The sequence below is a fragment of the Nothoprocta perdicaria genome, unplaced genomic scaffold (assembly GCF_003342845.1).
Source record: "Nothoprocta perdicaria isolate Ctin4 unplaced genomic scaffold, notPer1 scaffold_96, whole genome shotgun sequence".
Classification (NCBI taxonomy): domain Eukaryota; kingdom Metazoa; phylum Chordata; class Aves; order Tinamiformes; family Tinamidae; genus Nothoprocta; species Nothoprocta perdicaria.
Genome location: NW_020456265.1, coordinates 534,394 through 558,035, shown reverse-complemented (window position 1 = coordinate 558,035; position 23,642 = coordinate 534,394). Strand labels below are relative to the sequence as shown.

At 43.7% G+C, this 23,642-nt stretch overlaps 1 protein-coding gene across 1 annotated transcript in view; it reads right to left on the bottom strand.

Annotated features, from left to right (window-relative positions):
* Window positions 1–23,642, bottom strand: part of SIM2 (SIM bHLH transcription factor 2) — a 48,179-nt gene that overhangs the window by 5,482 nt on the left and 19,055 nt on the right. Inside the window, exons 5-10 of the mRNA XM_026053040.1 lie at window positions 14,600–14,685; window positions 11,942–12,141; window positions 8,141–8,247; window positions 3,562–3,709; window positions 1,919–2,087; window positions 437–845 (exon numbers count right to left, since the gene is read on the bottom strand). Coding sequence (XP_025908825.1) covers window positions 437–845; window positions 1,919–2,087; window positions 3,562–3,709; window positions 8,141–8,247; window positions 11,942–12,141; window positions 14,600–14,685 — 1,119 coding nt within the window. The remainder of the gene's footprint in view (window positions 1–436; window positions 846–1,918; window positions 2,088–3,561; window positions 3,710–8,140; window positions 8,248–11,941; window positions 12,142–14,599; window positions 14,686–23,642) is intronic.

Here is a 23,642-nt window from a genome sequence, read left to right as displayed (position 1 = left end):
TATGAGCTTCAGTCTTGGCCATTTGCAATCCAAATGCAGAGCAACAAAGCAATATATTGCAGTCAGCTGAGTGAGGACAAAACACTGCACTCTGTGGGAAAGACTTTCAGTGTCTGGTACCTGCCTCTAACAAGCAGGAAGATAAACTCTGCCAGTATTAAGGCAGAGGGTTTTTCATCTGCCCTGTCCTAAACGTGATTCTGGTGGATACATTTYTGCCACTGATGCATTTTACTAACGAAGTGCTTAAGGTAAAGGGCAGTGGGATAAACATGCAAATTCCATAAACATACTGGACGCTCCACTGTTCCTGGTTTTCTGCGCTTCCTAAACACCTTGTGTTTCTTATTTTCAAGCCCCAATTGCAACTCCTTCCCGTGCACCCCACCGCTTTCCTTTCCTTTCCTTTCCTTTCTGCTCGTGAAGTGCCACCCACCTTCGTAACTCGGTGCCAGACTGTGCCGGACGATATTCACGGGCTGATCAGAGAGACTTTTGGCTGGCGACTGGCTGTTGGGCACCAAGGGGTTGGCGTAATGCCACTGGCACTCGCCGTTGGCCTGCAGCGTGCCCAGGAAGAGCCGGGCCACCTCACACGGGGCTCCCGCAGCCTGCCCGAACTTGGGCGGCAGCATTTGCTTTTTGCTGCYGAAGACGTGGGAATCGACAGGGAAGGGTCCGTAATGGTAAGAGAAAGGCAAGCTGTACGGCGGCGCGTATAAGAGTTCACTGTTCTCTGAATGGAAGTTTTGTTCCTGCATGGTGGCAGCGTTCGCTGCGGGGCTGGATCGCCAGTTTCCCACCTGGCTGCATTCCAGTTTGTCTGCTTGGAATGAGCTGTATTGCTGGGAGAAAGGAAAAAAAAAAGGAGGGGAGGARAGTTAAATGACCAGCTTTTATAGGAAACCACGTAACATGCAATATAGGAGCCCAAAGCCAGGCCTCCTTCTACTGCAATYGCACTGGCAAACAGGCCTGTCTCACCAATGCATCTACAGTTCCTTCTCTTTAGTATAACTTTACCTTTGCTTGACACAGAACAACAACAACAAAAGACATCCTCATGTTTAGGGCATATTTGGTAATTTTGCACAGCTGCATTTTAGCTAGTCAGTGAGTTTAAGCAGTTGTAAATACCAGAAGCCATGCGTTCTTTGCACAGCACGGGAGGTCACTGATAAATGAGGCTGCAGAACATGAAATCGATCTGCGTTTGGTGAGGACAGTTTGTTGGCATGTCAAGCTTCAGAACGGTAGGAAGACAAAATCTCTCCTGTGAATCCACCTCTATCAGGACCATCTCCTCTTCTCTCTCACCCTCTTCTCCAGTCTCCACATACTTTTCAGCTCCTGGTGTTCTGAATGAAGTAACAATTTTGAAGTCCCCAAATGTCCCCTGACAGGTATCAATCCCACCGAACCTGTACTATGGACAATTGCCCAGGTTTGCTTTTGTGTCTGCTTCCAGCTTGCCCAGTGGCAGACATCCCACTTCCCACTGCAGCACTCTGCGTGCTGCGTCTCCTTTCCCCAAATCRTTCTCCAGCATAAGGGAACTGCCTGCATTCATGTGACATAAAAACTCTGTCAATGATGAAAAAACTCATTTACTCTGGCTTGAATTTTCACAGCCCAGCTATCTTTAGTACATTTTTTYCTTCTTTTTACTGATAAAATACGTTGCTTCTCAAGCATTTTACACACTCCATTATTCAAAGGTCTTTGTGTTTGCCTCAATTGCCAGAGATAGTTTGTACTATTTGTGCTGTCCCCCAACAGGAGAAGGATCTTGCTCTGTTCTGACCTGCCTGTTGCAGAGGACACTGTTACCAGCTTTACACTAAGTTCAGCTTCTGATGATCTTGTCCCAAGGAATCTACCATAAAAATTGGGAGGTAAATATTGCTGAAAAGGTTACCTGTTGTGGGTAAGGCGTTGTTCGGAGTTTTGCCTTCATCTTATTACTTTTGGGTTTTACTATTTTTCTTGTTTCCTGTGAGGTAGATACTGAGTTTCTGCATGAAAATTGTGACTTAGAAATGGTGACCTGGTCCAGTGATAACTGAAGTTCCTTATACTCAATATCTCTGCAAAAGAATAGTCCAGTAAATATATACTCAATCATACTGCATAAATTCAAAACAGTTCCTTTGGAAATACRTGATAGCTTTCACAATGTTTTCATTTTCATTCTTCCTAGATTTTCATTACTTTGCAGTCCTGGGTTGGGATGTCAGGAGGCAGTGAAATTTTTCATCTGACCGTGTTTCCACTGGCATCCATCACAAATGTCAGGAACACAGTAAATATCTTCATATTAAATTTCCCTCCTGTCTGAATCTAAGCTGTGCCAGCTTCTTCTTTAAGCCTTGCCTGGCACCTGCATTTGGCTGCATTACTTCACATTATATTGCATTGCATCATACTGTGCTTAGCYCCTGTAGTTGGGTGGAAGATCTGATAGGAAGACACAGGCCAAGTGAGGGGTCTCCTCCTCAGGCAGGAACTGGCCTCTTCCCTGGCTCTCTCAGTTTGCTCCAAGGCGAGGAAAAGGAGTGASTTTCCTTTCCCTCCTGTCCGCAGTGCTTGTAACATGCCAAAGGAGCCGCAGTGCGGTTTTGACAGGTCTCTAGATTTTATATCCTTTTCCATTCCATTTTGCCTGCCCCACAGACAGATTTTTATACAAAACAAGCTAGAGAGCAAATTAAAGTAAGACTGTGGAGCTGCAAGGTTAATTYCTATAGTTTTGGTGATTAAATTGCCTCGCTTGATTTTGTTAGCAGTCAAAAAGCAGCGTATTTTTGAAAGGCTATCTAGRAAAGAAACTATTGTTTCTCTCTCATTTTCTAGCTAGAATTCATTCTCTTTACTTTCTGATGATGAATAGCCTGAACTGAACTCAGCCCAAGGGATGGGCTGCTATATCCATGGCACAGCTGCCTTTCTTTACCCAGTTCGCTTGCCCCAGCTCATTGGGCCCACGCAGGTTGCAGGACGGAGCCTTCCTTTAGTGCTGCTGCTGCCTTGCACAATAGGCATGAGGGCACTAACATCTGAGGTGCCCACAATCCCTTCCTTGCAAATTGTCTTTAGAGTCACAGTGTGTTTCACTGTTGCTTTGCCCTCTTATCTATGGACTATGTCACAGGCTTTGACCAAGCCAGGCCACGCAATTAGGCAAGGTATAAATACTGTCTATACATGTTTCCCTCTCCCTTCCTTCAGCCCCTGCACTTCCACACGGATTCCTGAGTCTCTCCGGTTTATAGCAAGGCAGGAATTTCATGATTTGCACCACGGTGCGTAGGCTGCAGTTCCCAGCCCTGCGCACGCACAAGCTCCGTGGGAGCTTCTTGCCCTGAGGGCCTGCAGTGCAGGAGCTCCTTGCAGCTCCTTGCAGCGACTGGCAGGGGAAGGATGCGGGGAGAGGCGAGTGACTGCAGCTTGCGAACACAGGGTGATACCCTCGGGAGACACGAGCACGGCAAGCCTCAGTGGTTGCATTAGCAATGAATTAATTACTGATAACGTGTAATGGTACAAAGTATTTTGACTTACGTAAGGACATAATTGACACTCACTATGCAGTGAGGCCGTGAAGAACGGCTGTTGTGCACGATGGTGGCGTAGCTCTGTACCCACACCCAGCCTCCGTGCTTGGACAGGAGTCGATAGTACTTGGTTGTGACTTGGCCTTTCACCAGCACTGTAAGTACAACGTAAACACATTTCACATTGCTTGAACTTGTCATCAGTTCCTGGGGGGGCTATGTATAAGGTAGCGCTTTCCTCTCTCCTCCCACTCCCTTAAATCCCCCTTTCCCAGCAAGCTTCACGTAGCTTTGCTGCAAAGGTGCTTGTGCTGCTCCTGAACATGGTCTCACAGTGTCACCTCRCTGCTTACAAATCCTGTCTCCCATTCCGTAAAACATTTAACTGAAAAAGACGGGTAGAAGGCAGCAAAAGATTTTGAGGTGGACAGAACTGAGCAAATTTTTTCCCAGTGTATTGGCAAGCGTTTTGACATTGCTGGTTTGAAAGATTGTTGTGTATTTTGTGCATATTGCATTTCAGGCTATGCTGCTTTTTTCCTCTGTAAGCTCTGCGCTTCTAAGACTGATTTAAAAGGACAATTTTAAAATATTATTTGATTCTTAAACATACAAAGCCAGAGAGGTGACTCCGTTACCAGACAGATCCCGCCAGAGATGTAAATCCTCTGAGCTCCAGTTGGGATTCTCTGTGGACAAAGTTGTTTTGGCAGTGGCTGTGCTACAGTACGAGCTGTGCAGCAACTCGAAATATTGAAGCTAGTCACAGACCTGGTTCAGTGCCAGGCTCTCATGCACTGATTCACAACAAGAGAATACACCTGCTAGCCCTTGAAGATCCATTCGCTCTTGTGTGACACTAGAGAATTTCTCTAGAGCTCCACATTCTAACTCTTCCATACAATCAGTTATTTAATATAAATTAAGACATAAAATACCAATTTTGATCCTCAGACTATCGCAAAAGAACTTGTTCAACAGCAGCAATTCCTTGTAGCTTTGCAGAAGACATGATAAAGAAATGGAATTACTGCTTGAAAATGCAAGGCTTGGACTGAACAGAACTGAATAGCAAAGCTGAAATCGTTCTGTTCTCTTACTGTACATGCCTGGTGCAGAAGCAGATACATAACAAACCAGTCAAGCAACAGTCATCTCTTTGAGACAATTCCAGCAGAGCAAACAGTGACTTAAAATGAATATATGGCCCTATAGTACATATTTATAGGAGATTTTTCTGAGATGGTATTAATATTAAATTTGGAACAAAAGAGTGCATAATCTTTTTGTTTTCTTTACTTTTTTTTTTCTAATTAATGACACTGTTATTATCCATAATTGATTGGGGGCGCTTTTTTAATTCTGTTGCAGTTTGGATGTGTAGAGGATAGTAATTCCAGCAATAATCTGAGACCACAATAAAGTCRATAGTGTGAACAACCAGGTGGAAGACTGGCAGAAACATAGCAAGAGGCTTGTTCTTGGTTGAAGGTCCTTTAAGGTTAAGTCTGTAGCATACGGGTCACCTCTGCGGGCTGCTTACTCTCCTATCCATCTACACAAGTCACAAGATGTTTGTTTGTTTGTTTATATATTTAGATTCTGGAAGTGTCAGTTCTCCTTCCACTACGATCAACTCGTAATCAACGGTCCAATTTTAGCAAATTGTGCTTTCCTTTTGGCCTATATCATCCGAAAGACTTGTTCATATACATATATAATGTGATGTAGACTCATCCAAACTAAGTCTTTATGAATTCAAAATGTCTTGCTACTCAGTCAAAATAAGAATTAATGCTATAATGGATYGCTAGGCATAACAAAGTTCTTTGTTTCTTTTGAGACTAGTCTTGATGGATTTTTTTTATTCCCYCCCTCTCAAATCCCTCTTCTGGCTTTGCAGCTAAGGCAATATTTTAAAAGATGTGAAAATCACTGAGGGCTGCAGCTCTCCGCTTCCCTTCCTAATTATATGGATAGACCCATATTTCCCCTGGGACCCGGGGAGGACTCTGTGTCTCCTGTATTTTTAGCAGTGGGGGGGGGATGCGTGCCCTTGGCTGCAGGACAGTAGCTGTAGAGGAAATGAGCACAGTTTCCTCTTGGCCCTGGGTTAAATTAGGCTCTCGGTTRCTGAGGGGGAACCTCGGAACCAGCGCAAGGGAAATGGGCTGCCAAGATGCTCCGTGCAGGCCGGGGCCTCGCGGGGCCTCCGCCAGTGGCCGGGAGCACTCGGCGGCCATGGCCCCCCCATCAGGGCCTGGCCCACAGGCCTGGTCTAACTAAGTGCTTGTGGGGGGCTCCCAGAGCGCAGTGCACCTGGGCTGGGCCGTGTCTTGCTGAGGTCCGGAGCCCGACCCATGGAAAAGCCCTCAGGGAAGAGCAAGAGGACTACACAGACAATGGCACCGATGGAAGCGCTGAGYGAAGGCCGGGAGAGCGTTTTGTCWGTTCCRGGACAGCTTCTCATCCCGCCTTTCGGAATGCCACATCCTTAGGCGGGGACACGTTGTTTGTGTGGCCGCGTTTCCCCAGCTGCAGAGCAAACCCCGTGTGTAGCGATGGTGCTATAGAAATACAGAACGCTAGTTCAAACTTCAGAGGCTTTCTGGTAGGCTGGAAATAATCGAACGTTTAAGACAGGCAGCTCTGTTTGCTGCCAGCACACCTTAGGCAGGCATTCACATTCACATTTTCCTCATAGTTTGACGTTCTTGTTAGACCCCTTCAAGCTTGCCCCCCTCACCGTTGCCTTTGTTTTGCTCTCTACGCTACCTAAATTAAAGGTCTGCTGCTTTAGGTCTTCACTTTGGGGCATTTCTTTCTCTTTGAAAAAGCGATTGATTATCTTAGTTTATATAATTTTTTTTGATACTCTTACTAGGTGTAAGATGTTTTTCTCCAGATTTCATCATCAGATGACACTCAGTCACCAGGTTTGCCCTATGSAGTGCAGTGCCCAACCCGCCAGCCCGGTGCTGCGTGGATGCCTCAGGCATTTGCTGATGGATGGCGAGGGAGTCGGAGCGGTGGCTCCCCAGAGGCACAGAAGCTTGTGCTCTTTACGTCTGTTTCAGTCATTACTATTGCTTGGTATTCTGGCCATGATTCTGCACTGTTCCCACTGTTGCCATTACTTTTCCCTCTTCTTGGCATTTAGTTGCTTTGAAACGTTCATAAATTTGGATTCATCTTATCATATTTTTCTTCTGTTTTTAAACTTTGCAATACTTTATGTAATTGAGGTTTGAATCAAACTTCTTTTAGTTATTCTGCTTGTTTGAGGGGAGCTTTCTGTGTGTGCATTTTTTGTTTTGTTTTGTTCTTTCAGTAATTTAGCAAGCACCTTCACTAAAACTTCAGTCATGCTTAGATCAAACCTGGGGCCAAAGTACAAACCGTCTACGACCTGCACAGAGCTCTCCATTAATGTGAAAGTGATGAACTGTTTTCCAGACATGGTTGGAGCTCTACTGGAGTCATCTACAAACCTACCAGTTGACATAGGTATTTCAAAGAGCCTTGTGAATATAACAAGGGATGTTTTGAACAGGTCAGTAGTTGTACCTGGATGCAGAAGCTMACCCTACAAAAAGGATGCTCACAAGGGGACACTGCAATGCATCCTAGGGATTCTTGTTTTTCATTTGTTATGGCCCAGAGCATTGAATGCTTTTTCCAATTAATATGAACTTGCTGTAAAGATCAACTTCTGCTTTCCCAGGTATAGCACCCATGGCCATCAACAGTATATGGTGGTTGGAATTTCAACTTTGACCTGTGCCAAACAGTTACATCCTCCTTTATATTCCAGATCCACATAAATATCACACAGGTGAAGAACTGACTGTCCTCTCCTTCAGGGCAGCCTGAAAGAGGGATTTGCTGCTGATGACTTTCAGCCTCCAAGAGCAATCTTGAAAAAAAATCCACTAACATTGGTTGTGGAATTTCATCTTTGTATCGTATGGTCTGTGGCAGACTGAGCCAAATACAGAGTTCAACTATTCCCTCCATTTGCTTCTAAAATTAATGTGCTACTGAATGAACTACTTCCCAAATCCAGATGCTTGAAGATATGATTAGTGTCTCTCTTGGCAGATGGAGAAGTATTAAATGTATTTTTCCCTCCCTTTTTCAAACCTCATCCACATGCTGTTCATGAAAATTCATCTCAAGATTTTGGCGGTTTGTATTCCCTTCAAACGTGGGCTGAACRTTACCAATATATTTCAGAGGAATGGGGAGCTGTTGCATAATTGTATTTTAACCAAAAGAGGTTAGTAGTCCAGACTAATGCTGATTTTTTTTTGTTCATTTTCCTTTGAAGAGCTCAACACTCAGAATCACGTCTAGATTTTCAAAAGAGACCAAGTCCTGTAAGCAGAGTGATAAAAGCAGCCAGATATATTTTTTTCTGAAGCACAGCACATGGAGGATCTAGCTTATTCGCAAAAGTCTTGATTTCCCTTAGTGATAGACAAGCACTTTTGAAAGTCTACCTCTAGATGAGATCTGGAAAGCTGTTGTCTGAAAATTTTCTCACTCTACTTAATACCTTTAATTCTATCAATCCCTTTACTTACACAGATGATGAGCATATCGCAAATGGAACACATCACAGCCATGAACATGGTGATAGAGGGTTTTTTCTATCAGATCTTGAGGCTCATACCCAGTTAATTCAGTCACCCTAGAAAAGAAAGGCTGCATAATAAGCAAAATCTCCACAGACATTCAGTTTCATTAGTCTAATGTATGATTATGCCAACTAACCAAGTGCCTAAACACTGCAGGACAAAATGTCAGTTTTGGAAACAGAATCCTCATCTTCACTGGAAATCAAAACCTCTCAACCCAGCCAAAGCAGGTTCAGCTGTTCCCTGGCCTGCCTCACACACAGGCAGGAAAATGACTCCTTTTACTTGTTTCAACACTGGGCTTTGCCACTGTCATGCATGATCCTTTGCACAAGGATTCGTTCGAGCAGTCCTTCATGAGACAATACAATTACTGTTGTGTGCTGCTGTTGGATTTTCATTTGCTTTTGTAAATGTACAAGTGTGGCGTGTATGTCAGTCCATACAGGCTGTCATCAAGGTCTACAAGCGAATTCTGGGTAGCACTGTAGCTAAAAATGTGAAAGGATAAGGAGCTTTAAAGGTCACAAGCTGAAAAAAGAAAAAAAAAAAAAAAAGAATGGACATTGGGGAAAAAAAATCTTCACATAATGAGAAATAGGGTAAGGGAGCAAATTGGAAACAGTAGCATCTCCAGATGTTAACGGACCAGGCTGCCCAAGCAACACCTATACCTGATCAGACCTAAAAGTTACCTGACAAGTCAGACTTCATGGTTTAGAATGGACTTTTGTTTATCCAGCACAGTTGCTTGAGAATAATATCTACTTAAAATACATCGTACAATTCTGCCATAATCTCTTTTGTTTACCTAGTGTTGCTGGGGGCTGTTTATGGTGTCTTGGGCTTTCTTCATCTAAAAATGCAGAACAGAGGCACCATACAAAGGCATTCATGGCCTTTGTCTACATTAATAAGCAACATGGTCCATTAGCAGGAGATCTGTAAAGTAACACGGTCAGTGCTGAGGATCTGACGTGCATATTTTTTACTTGGGACTAGTTCTAATCCAGGCCTGTGGTCTGAAAGCTCAATAGTCGCTGGAGTGCCTTAGACCTGCTCCTGAAGGTTGTCTTCCTGCTTGGATTCATCCTAAAGGAATGCAGTTCATACTCCTAAGATCTCTTTGTGCCATGTAGTGAGCAGGGATGGTCAGGGTGTTTCCAGTCTGAGCTAAAACACTAGGGTGGATACGCTCTGCATCAGAGAATAGCAGAGCAGTATCAACAGAAATGGGGCATGGAGTCTCAAGTAGCTTGTGTCACTGGGGATTGCATAAGCTTTGCCTTCTCTTTTTTCTTCACTCTGCATTTTATTTAGTCTCTCCCTAACTCTAAGAAATCATGTGGACCCCACAGGGACTGGGGACCGTAGTTACATTCTCCTTGGGAGACAGCAGGATGTGGGGAGCTTCTTCTGAAGGAAAGCAGAAACAAACAAACTAGCAAACTGAGGAAAAAATGCCATTGTGGTCTGGTTTATTAAAAATACAGCACAAACATACCCACACCTCCCCAGCCATTCCTGCATCTGGGAAGGCCTTGCATGCCTTTGCCTCGGGGGCTGCCAACGCGGAGCGCGCACATGGGCTCTCTTTCTGCAGGGGGCTATTTGAGCACATGCTTGTGTTCCTCCTCCACACTCTGCCCTGTCCCTCTTGGCTTCCAATTCCAGGGGCTCAAATTCTGGCTTAAGCCAAGCAGCATGCTGAAATACTGGGATAGGCTCCTATTCTGGCTTCAGTTCCCCTTCTGACTTCAGGGCAATCAAAGCAAGGTGGCAGTTTCATCTTGCTCACTTAGATGGGGGAGTAGAGACACAGCTCATCTAAAAAAACAAACAACAAAACCCCAAGCCCAAGCTGGGTGTGAATTTTTGTGGAAGTGCAGCCTCACTTTTAACTTGGTGCCCCTGTGGGCCACAAGTATCATTAGGAGTGTAAGAGCATGCAGACTTTTGGAAAGTCTTGATCTGGAAATCAGCCTAGCTGCTCRACCTCCTTACCCCAGAAGCAACTGAAGGGAGGCTGGGCACGTGGGCACATGGAGAAGGGAACAGRGCTTGCCCTCATGATCAGCGCTGCCCTCTAGACTTCTTTAAAGCACTTGGAAGCACGAACTGCACCACCAAAATCAGACACTGCAGATCAGGTGGAAGGGACTGTCTCTCTATTCCAACAGCCTTGGTAAATCAGCTCCTACATGTTTTATATTGTACTGTGTATCTTATTTTCCTGCTCTTTCCTGTAGTRGAACTGGCCTGGTTGCTGTAACAGTTACCTCTAAAGAGTGAGCAACACTCCTGCTGTACTAGAAGCAAGACAGGACCACTTCTTCCCTTCAAGAAGAAGGGAAGAAGCTTCCAAACTTCCCTTCCAAACTATAATTTGGCTTGCTCAGTCGGAGGACTAAAGGGCTCTGCTAACACTTACTAGCCCAGACTGTCCTGTGTGTGGACGGAGACGACCTACATCTGCTCTCTGGTAAACACAGCTCTACAGCAGTACTGGTTGTATCTGCGCTCCTGTCAACACCTCTGCTTAAACTGCCTCCTTTGAAGATGCTTCAGTCTGCAGGCAGTTCCTCTTCGGCACATCATTTCCTTTCCTCCACATGCTGCTGAACCCCTTGTGCTTCTTTGTAGCTGTTACATGAAGTAAAGCGTGCCAAAAAAGGGTTTCCAGAAACAGCCAGCTCTTTGTATTGCAGCAGCCCGTGGCCCACTATCTCCTGGCCTTAGATAGATAGAGAGAAAATGTTCTTGCGTGGTTGGCCTAGCATGCAAAATGTCCTCACTGTTGCGGGTACGGGTTATTTTTCRCTGTTGTACATAAATATAATTTCTGCTTCATGCAAATCTAGCATGTCAAGGAAATGAAAAGTATATCACATAATGYTTCAGATACAGGGATTTTTAAAGAGCGATCATTTTGTTGCTAGTCAGATAGTCAAATATTGTTGGGGAGTTGGACTTTTCCCCTCAAGGTATTTTAAGCTGCACTGTAAAAAGCATCACTGTATGGTAAAAGATACAAGGGTTCAAAAAAGGATGAATGAGTCATTTCACATCGCCTTGCGCTGCAGTTTTGTGCTGCTTGTCTTCTTAGATGATACACAAGCTGTGTTGGCTGAGAATGGAGATGAGATTTTCTTTCATAAGCACTAGCCATTTTTCCAAACTCTTTCTTTTTTTTTTTTATAATGAAGACTCACTCTGTTTTCATCTCATAGCCCAACTGAATTTRTTCTCATCCTAACAACCTCATTAGTAAGTTTGTTTTATTGTTAAGGCATTAACACTGAAATGCTGCAGACTAAATTTTCTTACCACTCTGCCTGTCAGAAGCTTCCCGGATGACCCTGGCAGTTCATTTGATCTCGGTGTCTCAGTTTTCTGTTTATGAATTATGGATGAGGATACGCCCTTATCCCTTTTCACTAGTTTTCTCCATTAAGMTTGTATGTCCTTTAAAGCAAAAACCTGCCTGCCTGTGTATTGCCCACAAAAGGAGGCTTCAGCTGATTCTAGAACTGTTGATTACTATTGATTCTTATATGTTGATATTCAAGACAAAGACAGAGCCTAATCAGCTTCCAGAAGAGCTTYGAAGAGCCTCATGATCTTTGTGTTCCAAATGAATTTTGCTTCGTCATTTTGTGGCTATTTTGCTTCACTTGGAAACCAATTTAATTTATCATAAAACTTGCCTCTCAAACGTCTTACGCTAGAAATGAAATAGATGCTTACCTGGAATCTAGGAATATTAACTTTAAGTCCAAGCTTGCTCTGAACATAAACATGTTGCTGTGAAGCTTGATCTCCGTGATTGCACTGGGAGGTAAAGATTGACCTACAGCCACCAGCCCAACGATTTGGTAACAGGAATCGTACAAGGACATATCCAGCATGTACTGACGTATCTTCAGGTAGCCACTGCAGTGGATCACCTGGCAGGAGAAGAGAATACACTCACTGATAGGCGCTGACCCCTATGAATTATCGTTAATTCATAAATGGACCCAAAACACACAGAATATGCAGTTTTTGCATTTACTGCTAGCAGTACTTGATTAATCCAGTACTGAGACACCGMACTGCTTGGCACTACGCAGCTTGCATCCTAGTTGATGACTTCAGCTTTCTTTGGCATAGATTTCTTGTATATGCAGTCRGAATTCCTCTTCCTTTAATAACAACAACAAAAAAATCTGGAAACTGCTTTTAAAAATGACTCCGTTTCACACATGCACACAGACACATATAGATACACCTGAGCATCTTTTGTTTAAAAAAAAAMCACTTATTGTTCTAATGAAAAACAGACACTAAAAACCCAGTGATTATGATGCAGGCAACCTGTTTATAAAGCTTAAATGTAATATATTTAAACACACTGAAGATGAGTTTTAAATTCTTCAATCAAGCTCAGATTATATTCTCTTGGTATAGTAACAAGGACAGTATCTGGAGACCATGTTTCTGAATYCCCATATACAATTTCTAGTGACAGGAGTAGTGACTTTAACGTTACCATTTAGCCTRTAACAATTCACAATGTCAGCTAAAGAGGGTGCAGAAATTGCAGTCTGAAGGATCTTCGGGAACATAAGATTTCATAGCTGTAGGGCTGGTGTTTAGAAATCATTGGCACTTTTGCCAATGTTCTGTGCCAAATAGTAGGCACTTGGCTTTATGGAAAACCAGAAATACATACTGGGCATCCTTCAGCTTAATATCTGCATTTGTTTACTTTGACTTTTGCCTGTGTCCAGTGGAAAGGAATTGATTTCCATTTTACTTGGTACTCCTGAGCAGTCTGCTGAACAGTCACCTAGGAATAGGCTCCTCCTGTGCAACCTTGTTCCCTCCTTTCCAATCAGCAAGTGATTGATATATTCAGCAGCAGCAAAGTAACAATTAAAGCTTATGTAAGATCTCACAGTATTAATTCCCATCATTATTCCTATACAATTTGATTTGTGCATTTTTCCTGCACTTCAGCTATTTAGAGGATATTTTCAAAAGCGTTAAGTACTGACTCTAAGCACAGTCAAAAGCCATTTAAGCCAGTAACTAAATAAATACATCCTTAAAGTGATCCGCGGGGTAAAACATGTAAACTTACGGCAGTGGGCAAAACAATAAAGAATGGGAATGCCCTGCCTAGCAGACAAAACTAAGAAAAGAAACACATAGAAACAAGTAAGCAAACAAGTAAGCAAACAAAAAAAATACGACTACAAGCTCTACTTTCTTAACTGATTTCAAATTCAGCTTTGGGAGAGCACCCTTTTTGATGGGAGGCTGCTGAGTAACCAGGGCTCCATGCAATGAAGAATAATCATTCCAATATAAATAGGTGGATATTATAGCCTGGACCTTGAACCCGTTCCATAAGAGAGCTCTGCTTCTCTTACAAACTTTTCCTCTTGTTTGGAATCCTCTCAAGACTGTATGAGAAATACTCTTCTCTCACGTAAGGGATAGACTGCACTGGGTGGGCAATGCAAAGAGCAGCAAACACATGCCAAAAAAAATGAAAATAAGAACAGTCTGAATCATGTTGCTGTAGAATTTCAGCATTTTCTGTAGTTTCTGTTCTCATGTAATAAACAAAAAAAAAATACCAGCAGTGAGATTTTTATTGTGAGGGTGMCAGAGCCCTGGCACAGGCTGCCCAGGGAGGCTGTGGAGTCTCCGTCTCTGGAGATCTTCCAAACCCGCCTGGATGCCGCCCTGTGCCCCGTGCTCTGGGTGTCCCTGCTGGAGCAGGGGGGCTGGACTGGATGATCTCTAGGGGTGCCTTCCAACCTCAGCCAGTCTGTGATCCTGTGTGAGATTTCTAAGCAAACTTGATAATTTAGTAGGATTCAAAGCTGAGCTGAACCAGTGATTGGTTCTTCTGAGCAACATTCCAGTCTCATTCCCATTGAAGTAATTCTGCTTGGGGCAATGAGGTGACCTGTGCATGTGCTGCCGAGCCAGGGCAGACACACCAAGGCTGGGGAAGGCGTCCCCACCAAGCCTGTAGGAATACTTCCAGGTTCCTGCATCTGGATTCCTGCCCCACCTGCCTCCACTTCCCTATCAGAGCAAGAGCCAGCTATGCRCTCTCCTTCCACTGTTGCTTTTGGGGTGTTCTCCAGCCAGTTCTCCACTCTGGGATATCAGGGAATCAGGATGTGGAATRTGCCACAAAGCACACTCCAATCTGYTGTGGGACCCCAAATCACCGTGCAAGACAGTTGCATTGCTGAGGGAATGTCCAGCCAGCAGTGGCACTTTTGCATCTGTTCTGCTTCTTTCTCTCAGGCTTTGCTTCCAGCTACACTTATGTAAAAAAAGTAAATAAATAACCGTATTACCATTGAATATTAAAAAAAAAAAAAAGTTTATGTACATTACCTTGTAGCCACTGCATGTCAATCCTGCATTCCTCTTGGCTAGAACACACTTCATTCTCAGGAAAAATGATCTCTCAATTTCATATTCTGAAAGCATAAACCGTACAGATTATTTATTACTAAAAATTTCCAAGTCAATCCATTACATCGCCTTTGATGCTTTAACAGATGTCTTTACATCTCCGCTTAGACAGAAATAGAAATCAGCCATTCCACCTTCCCACTAAACCCCTTTTGGTAGGATTTATTTCACCTTTGTGTGAAAATTCCCGGTGAAAATTGGATAAGTCAGCAGCACTGGGCCTCCAACTTTCTGCTTTTGCTGCCCTTTGGTGGTGAGACACCTTGATCATGAACCAGCCCAGGAACCAGCCCACATGGGTAAAGGGAAGGAAAGTTTCCCTTTGGAGCTTAGGTAAACCAATGTATGAACCCTCAACAGTGGAAACAGAAAATAAATAAGAAAAATCATTCTTTTTGTAGTAATTTGAGTGTATGCAGTTAGTCATGTCCAGGCCTTCATATGCAGTATTACTATCTGTTTCACTGACTCGCAAGCTATTCTTGATAGGATTTTTTAGCTTCACAGATAACCTCAGGGAATTGGTTTGAAAATTAAATGTTATTCAGGTAAATCAGTATTTTGTCCTAGTAAGAAGTTATTTTCTTTTAAAGAAATATCATTAATATGAATAGTTTTGACTATTTTTTAAACAAAAGCTGCAGTTTGGCCAAACACAACCATATTCGGAAAAGAAAATTATTTGCTATCTCTATAAATAGTAAAATCAAGAGCCCAGAGGGCTTTTCAGGTTTTGTTTCAATGTCTGTTACCTTCTAACTCCCTGCATGGTTTGATCCAAGTCCACTGTGATCAGCTGGAGTCTTGTTTTAATTTGATTTTACTGCTGAGTTGTGTTCCTGATTTTTGTGCATCCATCACCTAATTAACACCTTTTAGCCACACACCTGCAGTGGTTTGAGCCTCAGACCACTACCTGGAAACCAATAAAATCTCTACATTGCATTCTGAGTTTGGAAATCTTACGATACAACTACAGAAAAATGACTTACAGAGCTGTGAAAGGAAAATATATGCAATCTATAGTGTATCTCAGTTAGCATCAGCCTTCTTGAGTTTTGGAATTTTCCATTTATCTTGCTAATACAAATAAGATCCTTATGGGGAAAAAAAAGACATTTAAATGAACTGGCACATGTACTGTAGGGTTTTAAACACAAATGTATACAATTTGGTGGGAGGAAGCCATACAGCCCAGATTGCTGTTGCTGAAGCATGATCTCATGACTAAAGAATGGCCCTGGGAGTTGGGAACGTTGGTGCATAGACTGCCCTGAGATGGATTTTCTGTGCGACCCGGCGCTGGTGCTCACTCTCTTGCTCCTGCAGTCCCTTGCATTCAGACTAAGGATGACATTTTCCCTTCTTTATTTAAAACTACTCATTCCTTAATTATTTAAGAAGCGGTTTCATCTTCATGATTCCATGGTGATAGATTGTAAGCAAGAGATCCTGCTGGATCACCAGTCCTTGTAACTGGGAAAGGTAACCACTAAATTCTTCAGGAAACCAGAGGTTCCATTAAAATAATTCAAGGGCAAAGATCCTATGCAAGAGCAAAGAGGGGCAGATTTGCATCCTTGTAATGGGTGGTTTGTTTAGGGAAGGGTGACGGAACTGCAATTTAACAGCAGTTGTATGTGATTTGTGAGATTGAAGAGTGATCATCAATAGCTTTACTGATGTATGTGCTAATGTGTAATAGAGTACAAAATGATATAATTGTGACATAGTGATAATGATGTCTTTATTATTAGTCACTGAATTATTTGTTTTTTAGCAGTTTATTGCTTWATCAACAGACACTGTAGTCTCTTGAATCATTCATACGTCATGCCAGCAAACTGAAGGAGGAGACTTACCCATGAGGTAACTGAGGAATCACGGAGGAGCTCCAAGTCTGGGGGCTTGAGCTAGCTAATACTAAAATGCCTTGGTTAGGCAAAAGAAGGGCTGACCCGTGTGGCCAAAAAATATCTGGAATCCCGGTCTGTATACTTGCTTTTTACCCCCTATATACTCCCTTTTTTGTAAGTAACAAATAACCTTTGATAAGCTTCTAAGTTACTGAGAAGGTACAAGAAGGCTTGAAAGAGTGGAAAACAATGAAGTGGTGTCAACTTTGGAGAAGTTAAAGGTTGAGAGAATTGTGGGTTAAGCACAGGCATATGAAAGTTTGAGAGAGGATAATGAAGAGTGAAATATTATGATTAAATCAGAATAGAAGTGCCATCGAAGGAAGCATTGTGAAGTATTAGAGGATACTCATACCTAAGCTTAATCACTGTATTTATTTTTTTCTGAAAAGTTAAACCTATAAATGCATCAATGTATGCAATGTGTTAACATCTTTCCTTTAAAGGAAAAGGAAGAGGGAAAGAAGATGGTAAAAATCTATGAATAAGCATATCAACTGCCTATTTAAGTTAAAACAAAAGGCTTGCCTGTTTGTTATAGAAGAAATATGAAACCCACAGATTGCAGACCTGAACTAATAGAGAAAAAAACACTACTGAGCAGATCAGAAACTGTTAAGGAAGAAGTTCCAGGTGAGGTAACAAAGAAAACTATTATTAACAAATATCTTGCTATTTTTGTCTTTCTCTGCATGRCAAAGAAGAATCCTTTCCATGCCTATTATATTGAGGACTAGGTGTTGCTTTGTTTCTGCTTTTTTTATTTGTTTCTTTTTGTTTCTGCTTCACTAGAATGGAGAATAAGAAATAAAAATGAAGAAATAAATGAAGAAAAGAAATAAATTGAAGATTTCTTAAAAAAAAAAAAAAAAAAACTTGTTTCTTTATTTCTCTAGGTGAGGATAGATGTGCCTCCTTAGTGAAAACGATTAACAGGTCACTAATACCTGACTGTAATCCCTGTGTGTGTTTCAATGGATGCAACATGATGTGTGTACAAAATGTAGTATTTTGAGAGCTGCAAAGAACAAAGGCAAGTAAGTAAGCACAGAAATGTTTGCCACACTGAACTAAACACATTGTGCAACACGAAGTGCACCTTCACAACACCTGGAACTGAGAGGACTGCCTTCATATAGCATGGTACCTGGGGATATTTGAGACCAGAGCACAGCTTCATGTGCAAATTCACATTTGTCATTGCAGGAGATGTTGTACATTATCTCACATTCACAGCACATCTCTGGTCTGATGTATTCTCGGTCCAGTCCTGTTCAATTTATTCATCAACGACCYGCATGAAGGGCTGGAGTGCTCCCTCAGCCAGTTTGCTGAYGATACCAAACTGGGAGGAGTAGCTGATAGCCCTGAGGGCTGTGCTGCCATCCRGAGGGACCTGGACAGACTGGACAGCTCAGTGGAGAGAAACCTCATGAAGTTCAACAAGGGCAAGTGCAGAGTCCTGCACYTGGGGAGGAATAACCCTGGATACCAGTACAGGCTGGGGAGTGACCTTCTGGAGAGCAGATCTACAGAGAAGGACCTGGGGTTCATGGTGGATGACAAGATGACCATGAGGCAGCAGGGTGCCCTGGTGGCCAAGAAGGCCAACGGGATCCTGGGGTGCATTAAGAAGAGCGTCTCCAGGGGATCGTCCCCCTATACACTGCCCTCATGAGACCACCTCTGGAGACTGTGTCCAGTTCTGGGCTCCCCAGGACAAGAGGGATGTGGAGCTGCTGGATAGAGTCCAGCGCAGGGCTACCAGGATGATCAGGGGCCTGGAACATCTGCCCTGTGAGCAAAGGCTGAGAGAGCTGGGCCTGTTCAGCCTGGAGAAGAGAAGGCTGAGGGGGGACCTGATCAGTGTCTATAAATACCTCAAGGGAGGCAGTGAGGAGGAGGGGGCRGCCTCTTTTCAGTGGTGGAGAGTGATAAGAGTAGAGGGAATGGCTACACACTGAAGCATCGAAGTTCCACAGGAACTTAAGGAAAAATTTCTTGACMGTGAGGGTGACAGAGCCCTGGCACTGGCTGCCCAGAGAGGTTGTGGAGTCTCCTTCAGTGGAGATCTTCCAAATCCACTTGGATGCAGCCCTGTGCCCTGTRCTCTAGGTGACCCTGTGTGTGCAGGGGGTTGGACTAGATGACCTCTGGAGGTCCCTTCCAACCTTAAGGATTCTGTGATTCTGTGATTCCTGAAACAGTCCCCAGTGYCTGCTGCTGTGCTGCTCTTAGCACAGCAGGCTGTAGCTGTGCTAGCCGTGCTACAGGCAGTGCTGCGCTTTACCCTTTCACACTCGCTTTGTCTGACAYGGAGCAAACAAATACAGCTTCATGCCCAAGTGGAGATGTTTCACACTCTGGTATATATCCCAAGGGCTATGATAAATTCTTATTCATGGTGTAGATGATTCTTACACAGCACATTTCTGAGAAGTCTGTCAAGTTTCAACAYAAAGGCCGTGCATGAGTATTTTCATGCAACTGTGGGTCTCTGAGAGGATGGCAGCGAGCAGGTCATCGTGTTTTGTTTTTTCTCCCAGAGCACTTCCCAGTGTCGTGCTTTTCAATGTCCAACCCATTTCTCCACAGATTTTAGCACCAGTCCAGGGTCCAATTAAATGAGCACTTCTAAAACATGGAGATGCAAAATTTGCTGCAATTCATGTTAAATATCACTGCTGTTAAATCTCTTACTCAGCGTCATTCTTTTCAAGTATCTGTTATTCCACTAGGTCATCCACAYACTGTACACGTGCAATGTATCTGCTTAAAACAATTGGACAATTGCCCCTGCTTTCCACAACTGAGTTGAATAGTTTTTGAAAGTTTCTTCTAAGACTTTTTTTTCAGAAACTGAGTTAAGAAGATGTCTCAGTAGACAGTATAGCTGAAAAGGAAGCTCTGTCCCTACCTCGGAGTTGCCTATCCTTTTGAACTGCTCTGACGATAGCTTCCTGAGAAGCAGACCAGCCATCTCAATGGAGCTTTTAACACTTTCCAGAACTTCACTGATCTACATTGCATGCAGGCATTAGAGATGAAAAGTGGAGCTCTAGGGTGCTCTCTGAGTGCTTAGCTGCCCGTTTTTGGTGTAGTGCTTCTCTTTATCCTATTATGTGAACTGTGACTTCAGCCCTATTTTTCTGTTCCTGACACCTCCAATATATGTCACAGCTTGGATTTCCTTATGATATTGTGTTTTAAATTCTGTTTGCACCATTTCAAAGTGACAATCCTCTCCCCATTGGTCCACAACCTYTTTGCTGAAATCTTCTAAAGAATGACCCATGAAACTCTTGTTTTTTATTCTGAAATTGCAATTCCCGCCACTTTTCCCCAAGAGATGATTGCTAATATTTGGAAATGAGAACCAAACCAAGGATAACATTAATTTTGATCAAAGTGATTACATACTTGCAGCACATTTCTGCAACTTTTCTGCTTTTCTTGTTCAGAGGAGTTGAGCTTGCTGAGAGTCTAGCTTTTTCAATACGTCTGCTGCCAAGTTTCTAAGGGGGCATTAGAAAGTGAAGTATCCTTTATATTGAGTTTTACAGGGATGAGGTGCTGCAAGTCAGAGTTTACATCCATGTCCAATTTAAAATGTATCATCATTTGTTTTTCAGGCAGAACATTATCAAAAGGCTTGCTTTCCCTCTCACATTCAGAGAACTTTTTCTCTTCCACTAGTGTATAACTATTCGACCTGGTTATCCCACAGAGGCTCCTTCTGTGGAGAACTGCTCCGTTAGATTCCATGAGAGCTATAAATTCGGCAAGTAGCAAAGGGCCTGCTTCAAATCCCACCACATAGTCATATCTGTACATTAACATCCTGGCCGAGCTGAAGCACAGCAGCCTGTGACCAAGGACACAGAGAAGCGCTGGTGTCTCTGCACATACGAAATATGGGTTTCCTTCTCACAGCAGGAACATCATTGGCACAAGTGTCCCATTTCCGTTATCCCCATTATTTTCCCAGCCTGGTTTATCAAGCAATATATTTTGACTGCAAGAACTCTGTAAGAATAAGACAGCCTGTTCATATTTTAGAGATTTGTTCTTTTCTTCCTCTTGTAAACAGGATAAATGTCATGGTACGGAAAATGGGTCTTGCTATTTTGGATACAGAATTTGAGCGTTTGTTCACTCATAGTGCACATGACTGCCAAACAGGATTCTCCAAGCATTTCTGTGAAATTATGGTTAGCTTTATGTAAGCCAGAACTGTCCATCCCTGGGGGTGCAACTATGAAATCCATCTTTGCTCTCCACTCCATCTTTCATCTCTTTTGAAAGAAAGCAGTCACAAAAGTCTGTGGTTTGCCTGCTGCCTGTASTCCGAACTGAGCAAAGATCATCGCTGCTTTTCCACAGCTTCACCTCTCACGCCTTTATTTTCTGCAAGGTACAGCTGCTGTTTCATACCTCTTTCTGAAAGTTCACAAGCTTTGAGATTGGCAAAGCAATTAAAACATTTTGTTGCAGAGCCACTTTGTGAATTAGCAGGACCAGCCTGCAAGCTGCACAGAGCTGCAACATGCACTCTTTTCAAAAAGTGCTTGCCTCACTGTCACTGGGAGAGATTATGAAGGAGCGTTAAAGCAGAGGSGTCTTTACCCTGCTCATCTTTACCCTGTCACATCAATTCAAAGCTCAATCCCTGTTCMTTCTGCAGGGCAGCCTGGGTGCAGTGCCAGAGCAAATGGAAACCCCTCTCAGAGCACACTCAGGCTGTGTGGAGAGCTGTGAGTACCGTCCCCTGCTCCTACTTTCTTTCAAGTCCAGCTTGTGTGGAGGCACACACCTACTTCAAGCTAGTGCAGTCCTCTGGAGACAAGGCATGAATGYGTGATAAGCTGTGTTCCGTGTCCCTGCCCAACTGTTTTACAGGGTGGAAACACAAGACATCATGAGTTCATTTCTGCCTAACACTTCGCTGCCCTTCCCCCAAACACCCTGCATAGTTTTTCCCTTTCAGTGGGTTATTTTCATCTTACCTCCTCTGTACTATAAAGTTGCACATGTTCTGTTCCTATTCTTGTGTAATCTGCAAAGCATCTGGGTCCCACACAGCACTCTGCTGACTAGAAGAGCATGCGAGCATCTTGGCTAGCCTCTTCTGAGAGCATAACAAGGCTACAGCTTTTCTGGAGGACCAGGAGAAAGAAAAGGTCCCAGAACCCACCACCTTCCCTCTCTGTATTCAGCGTGTGGGTGCCTTCAACTTCTAGAACAAAACAGAACAACATAGTAGAAGTACCACAAGGATCCTGCAAAGAACAGGCTGGTGCAATAACATACAGAGCTTTAAGGGAGACCTTAAGCAGGACACATTTGGGAATAGGCTTGGAGAAGAGCTAGAGCAACAACAGGCATGAGAGCTGCAAGTCTGCTGCGTCTCCACCACCACCTGCACTGCTGCTGTGCCAGGAAGAGCAGTGCCAAAGCGAGACCATCAGCTGAACTGTTCTGTGGAGTGAAACACGGGCRCAAATGGATGAATGAGAACCACAACTCTCCCCTGTCCTTCCTTGGGACATGTGGTCAAACCTGAACTTTAGCTAAGGGAGAGGAAATTAAACAGTTAGATGCAGTTCCCCTTCTCCCTGTTACGGCTGCAGCATCTGTAGATACGCATGCAGATCGCAGGCTTAAGTGTATATGCCCTTGAGAATATTCCTTCTGGGTAACTGACTGGCACCAGTTGAATGACAAGTTATAAATGCCATGGGTGGGAAAATTATGGGTAGATATAGACAGTAACTTCCTGTGCACACACTAAGTTGAAAGCTGAAGTTTTTGGGCTAGTTTTATTTGCTCTGGTAATGCTCTTGCTGTGGTAGGAAAACCACAGCTCTGTTGTTGGACAGCTTGTCTTGCAAGCTTGGTTTGCAAGATCTGCTAGATTGCCTCCCCGTTTGAACAGTTTGTTCTSTGTTCTGATTGTATCCAGAATCCCAGCAATACTGAGAAGGTAGATTGTTATTATTCCTCTTTTACCCAAATTCAGCAGTTTCCTAGCACTGGCCCCAAATCTCTTTTGCTCTTCAGGTGACACTTTCCAGCTTCTGGTGGGAAAGAAGCTCAGGAGGCTCCATGCAGAAATAAAAGGTTTAGATACTGCACTCTGAGACGCCCTACTCTTAGATTCACTTCACTGCTAATTACCAATAAAAATGATTTTTTTTTTTTTTTTTTAGTGGGATGCCAGCAGCCTGCCCTTCTTCTCCACTTTCAGACCTCTGAAATAGTAACTTTTCCTCTAAGTATCATGTTAAGAGGATCTGGTGCAGTTAAGGGTAGGGTAGTTAGTGGTACAGTTGTCAGTGCTAAGCCCCTAAAACACAGCCACTACTCAGGATTCACAATGTTTATCACCTCTGGACAAAACACTCCCTAAAAAGTATCTCCACAAACGTCTCCTCCCCACCCTGCTCCCTTCCCCAGCCGCACACTCTGTGGTACCAAATTTGGCTTTTGAGCTGCAGCAGATCAGGTTTACCCAGCTGGCAGGTGCTCAGCTCCACGCCACGCGCAAGCCAAGGGCCAGGCTCCTCACCCGCCTCCGTGAGGCTCAGGAGGCATTGCTGGCCAGGCAGAATTGTGCAGGGCACCACAACCACAGCACGCTAGGGACAGAGAGAAGGAGCTTGCACTGGGTCCCTCCAGCTGTCCACAAATGTATCCTCACGGCCTCCCAGGATTCACAAACTGCTGTTACCCCATCACTCAGCATCGCGGAGCCCACGCCTCCTCTGGCCGCTGCGTAAAGACCTGCTGCCTCTGCAGAAGGCTCTCGGACGGCGCGCTGGTTTGTTAGTTCCACCACAGAACAAGCAGAAAGGAGACATTTCCAGAGCTCCAAGTGTTCAAGAAAAGGTGGCACGTATCAAAACCCCTTCTCTGCATCAAAGAGATCGGTGCCTTGACGCTACGCTATGACCAATAACCAGAATGGTTCCTCTGGAAGTATTGCAGATCTTGGGACAGAGGCCCAGGAATCTTGGCTTTGCAGTAGATACAGATGCATAAGGAGC